Source organism: Aethalodelphis obliquidens, unplaced genomic scaffold (genome assembly GCF_003676395.1).
Source record: "Aethalodelphis obliquidens isolate GAN/ISIS:26980383/991018 unplaced genomic scaffold, ASM367639v1 scaffold9, whole genome shotgun sequence".
Taxonomy (NCBI): domain Eukaryota; kingdom Metazoa; phylum Chordata; class Mammalia; order Artiodactyla; family Delphinidae; genus Aethalodelphis; species Aethalodelphis obliquidens.
In genome coordinates, this window is record NW_020837953.1 from 46,625,522 (window position 1) to 46,628,987 (window position 3,466).

General features: G+C 53.5%; 1 protein-coding gene across 1 annotated transcript in view; it reads left to right on the forward strand.

The window, feature by feature from the left end:
* The window catches only part of RERE (arginine-glutamic acid dipeptide repeats), a 435,053-nt gene that overhangs the window by 421,169 nt on the left and 10,418 nt on the right, over positions 1-3,466 (forward strand). Inside the window, 1 exon segment of the mRNA XM_027110298.1 lies at positions 3,177-3,339. Within this exon segment, the coding sequence (XP_026966099.1) occupies positions 3,177-3,339 (163 nt within the window).

Consider the following 3,466-nt stretch of genomic DNA (forward strand, 5'->3'; position numbering starts at 1 on the left):
TTTTTTTTTTTTTTTTTGCGGTACGCGGGCCTCTCACTGTTGTGGCCTCTCCTGTTGTGGAGCACAGGCTCCAGATGTGCAGGCTCAGTGGCCATGGCTCACGGGCCTAGCTGCTCCGTGGCATGTGGGATCTTCCCAGACCGGGGCACGAACCCGTGTCCCCTGCATCGGCAGGGGAAGCCCGTCTCGCCCATTTTTGTTTCCTTCCACCATCCGAGGCCTCTGTCACCCTTGACCCCTAAAACAACCTCAGCTATAAGCGGAGGTGGGAGGAACAGGAACCACTTTGGATTTCCTCATTCTCTTTTCCAGCCCTGGGATTGGGCCATGATTTACTGCACCAGCTGCCCTTTTGAACTGATGAAGCACGGCACTCTGACACAGTGTTTGAAGGGTGACGCTGACCTGCCTTGGCTTCTGTTCTGTGTTTTCTCATAGGAAAACCAGAGCCAGGTCACTTTTATGTCAGCACAGGTCTCTTAATCCCCTAGTGGATTTATGAGTTTGAGCCCGCCAACAGCAAAAGATCAGTATAGATAAATGACTTTCCAAGTCAGGAAGGTAGGAAGTAAAGAAGCAGAAGCTGGGAGGTTTCTTAGATCGTGACCTTAGGGGCTCAGGATACTCCACTCACCATGGGGACCATCATATAGCCTGCATTTGTGGTCTAACGTGTAATAGAGTGGAAATCCAAGGGCAGTTCCTACATTTTCCCTTGTTGTTCAGTCACCATCTCATGGAACCGAAAAGGGGGTGGGAAGCGTCCTTGGAGGCTGGTTCCTGGCCTCCTTGGCCTGGGGTCGTGCTTCATCTCTTAAAACACTGGCAGTCCCTAGCGTTTCGTTCAGTGGTGCTTGGAAAGACTGAAGCACAGCCACAGCTCCAAGGGATACAGGCTGTAGCCTTGTGGGAGCTGGTCAGGAGTCCTTGAATCACAGATCCTTTAGGGGTCCGATGACAGCTGTGGTTCTGTGTCTTAGAAAATGCACAGAGATGGGACTTTCCGGGTGGCGCAGCGGTTAAGAATCTGCCTGCCAATGCAGGGGACACGGGTTCGAGCCCTGGTCCAGGCAGATCCCATGTGCCACCGAGCAGCTAAGCCCGTGCGCCACAACTCCTGAGCCTGCGCTCTAGAGCCCGTGAGCCACAACTACTGAGCCCGCGAGCCACAACTACTGAAGTCCACGTGCCTAGAGCCCATGCTCTGCAACAAGAGAAGCCACCGCAATGAGAAGCCCGCGCACTGCAACAAAGAGTAGCCTCCGCTCGGCGCAACTAGAGAGAGCCCATGCACAGCAACAAAGACTCAATGCAGCCAAAAAGAAAAAAAAAAAGAAAGAAAATGCACAAAGAATCTAGCTCTCAGTAGTGAGTACTCAGCACACGTGCGTCACTTGCTTTGCGGAAGCCATGTCCCCACCTCAGATCTGCCCACTGCTCTCCCAGCTCACTTGCCGTTGGGTTCCCAGGCCGTTCCTTCTGGGGGTGTGTTCATGGGAACCTCATCTGACTGGGCACTCTGCCAGTCCCAGGGGTTCATTGTGTGGTACCTGTGCTGCTCTGTCTCTTTCAGTCTTCTTAACACTGGTCTTTGCAGCTAGACCTCAGGTCACTGGAGGACAGACTCTTCACTTATCTTTTTTGGCCCCTCCATTCCCAAGGCAGAGAGCCTCCTGTGAGGCAGAGTGGGCTTTGGCCAAGAAGCTCCCACCTTCAGATGCAGGACGCACCACCACACACCCCCTGCCACCCCCGCTGCCAGGGACACGTCCCAAGATACCGTCTGTCAGGTTAACTGACTTTCTACAGTATTGATTTAATTACGGAAGATCAGTGTGATCGAGCCTCTCTCACTGTTTTAACTGGGTTTTTTAAAAAATAAATTTATTTAATTTATTTATCTTTGGCTGCGTTGGGTCTTCACTGCTGCACGCAGACTTTCTCTAGTTGTGGTGAGCGGGGGCTACTCTTCACTGCAGTGCACGGGCTTCTCAATGCGGTGGCCTCTCTTGTTGGGAGCACGGACTCTAGGCGCGCAGGCTTCAGTAGTTGTGGTACTTAGGTTTCAGTAGTTGTGGCTCGCGGGCTCTAGAGCGCAGGCTCAGTAGTTGTGGCGCACAGGCTTAGTTGGTCTGCGGCACATGGGATATTCCCGGACCAGGGCTGGAACCCATGTCCCCTGCATTGGCAGGCAGATTCTTAACCACTGTACCACCAGGGAAGTCTGTTTTAACTGTTTTTTAAACATTCCAAGTAGAGGCACTTTATCTTGGGGTGTTTGTTTTAAGAAAACAGTCTTTTGTCAGCCAGTGTTAGTGGAACACACCATACGACCATCCCCCACCCCCACCCGTGTGTGTACACATACGGTGTGCCAGATGAGCCCCTTGGGGCTGGGAGTGCCAAAAAGGCTCTTGTTTTTTTTTTTTTTTTTCAAGTTGTACTTGGACTCATGTCCACTTGCTGTATTTTTTAGAAAGATGTCTTGCCTCCCTTTCTTTTGAGCCATGCATGAAACGAGGAGCTCCTTTGGCCTGAAACACTGACCTCGTGACATGTGGCCTTTCATCTCCACCCAGCGCCACAGTGTGCTGTGTCCACTCTTGATCTTTTTCGCCAGGCCCCGGTCTCGCCTTCAGCACCCAGTGCTGGCTTGTCCGGGGTGGGCATTCGGCTGTAGAGCAGTTTGCCTGGGTTTGGGGTCTGTTCTTCCTGACCTTCCTCCTGGCCCCAGTTCCTGCCACCTCAGTTGTTTGCTTTGGTTTCTGGAATGGTCTAACTGGCCGGGTATTTCCGTGTCGCCCCTTTGTGGATTCACTGAAACGCTGTGAAGAGATCATCCTGTGTGTGTGCACCCATTCACACACACACACACAGCTGGAGGATAGGGGTCTTCCTTTGTGTCAGTGATTTACTGATGCACCTCCAGTGCTTAGAGCAGTGGCGGCATCTGCACATAGGCACCCAGCAGATACCTGTTGAGCAGATGAATGTTCCTGATGTCTAGAAGTTAACGCTCCAAGGGGCTGGCCCCAGTGGCCTGGCAGCTCTGCAGGTGTGTCTTGAGGGAGTGCGGGCCTCCGGGCAGCTGTCGTAAAGCCAGCCTCTGCTCACAGCGCAAGAGGCAGTGCTGGGGCGAGGGTGCTTCCCTCACAGCCGTCCCTTCTTTCATGCAGGGAGAGCTGATCACCTTCTATTACTACTGGAAGAAAACCCCGGAAGCAGCCAGCTCCCGGGCTCACCGCAGGCACCGAAGGCAGGCCGTGTTCAGGAGGATTAAGACCCGCACTGCATCCACGCCCGTCAACACGCCCTCCAGACCCCCGTCCAGTGAATTCTGTAAGTGGGGGCTGTGCACACGCAGGCACGTGTCGCAGCTGTGGGTGGGCCTGCTTTCGTGCGCATCCCTGGCACAGCTCGTGTGTGTGTGTGTGTGTGTGTGTGTGTGTGTGTGTGTGTGTGTGTG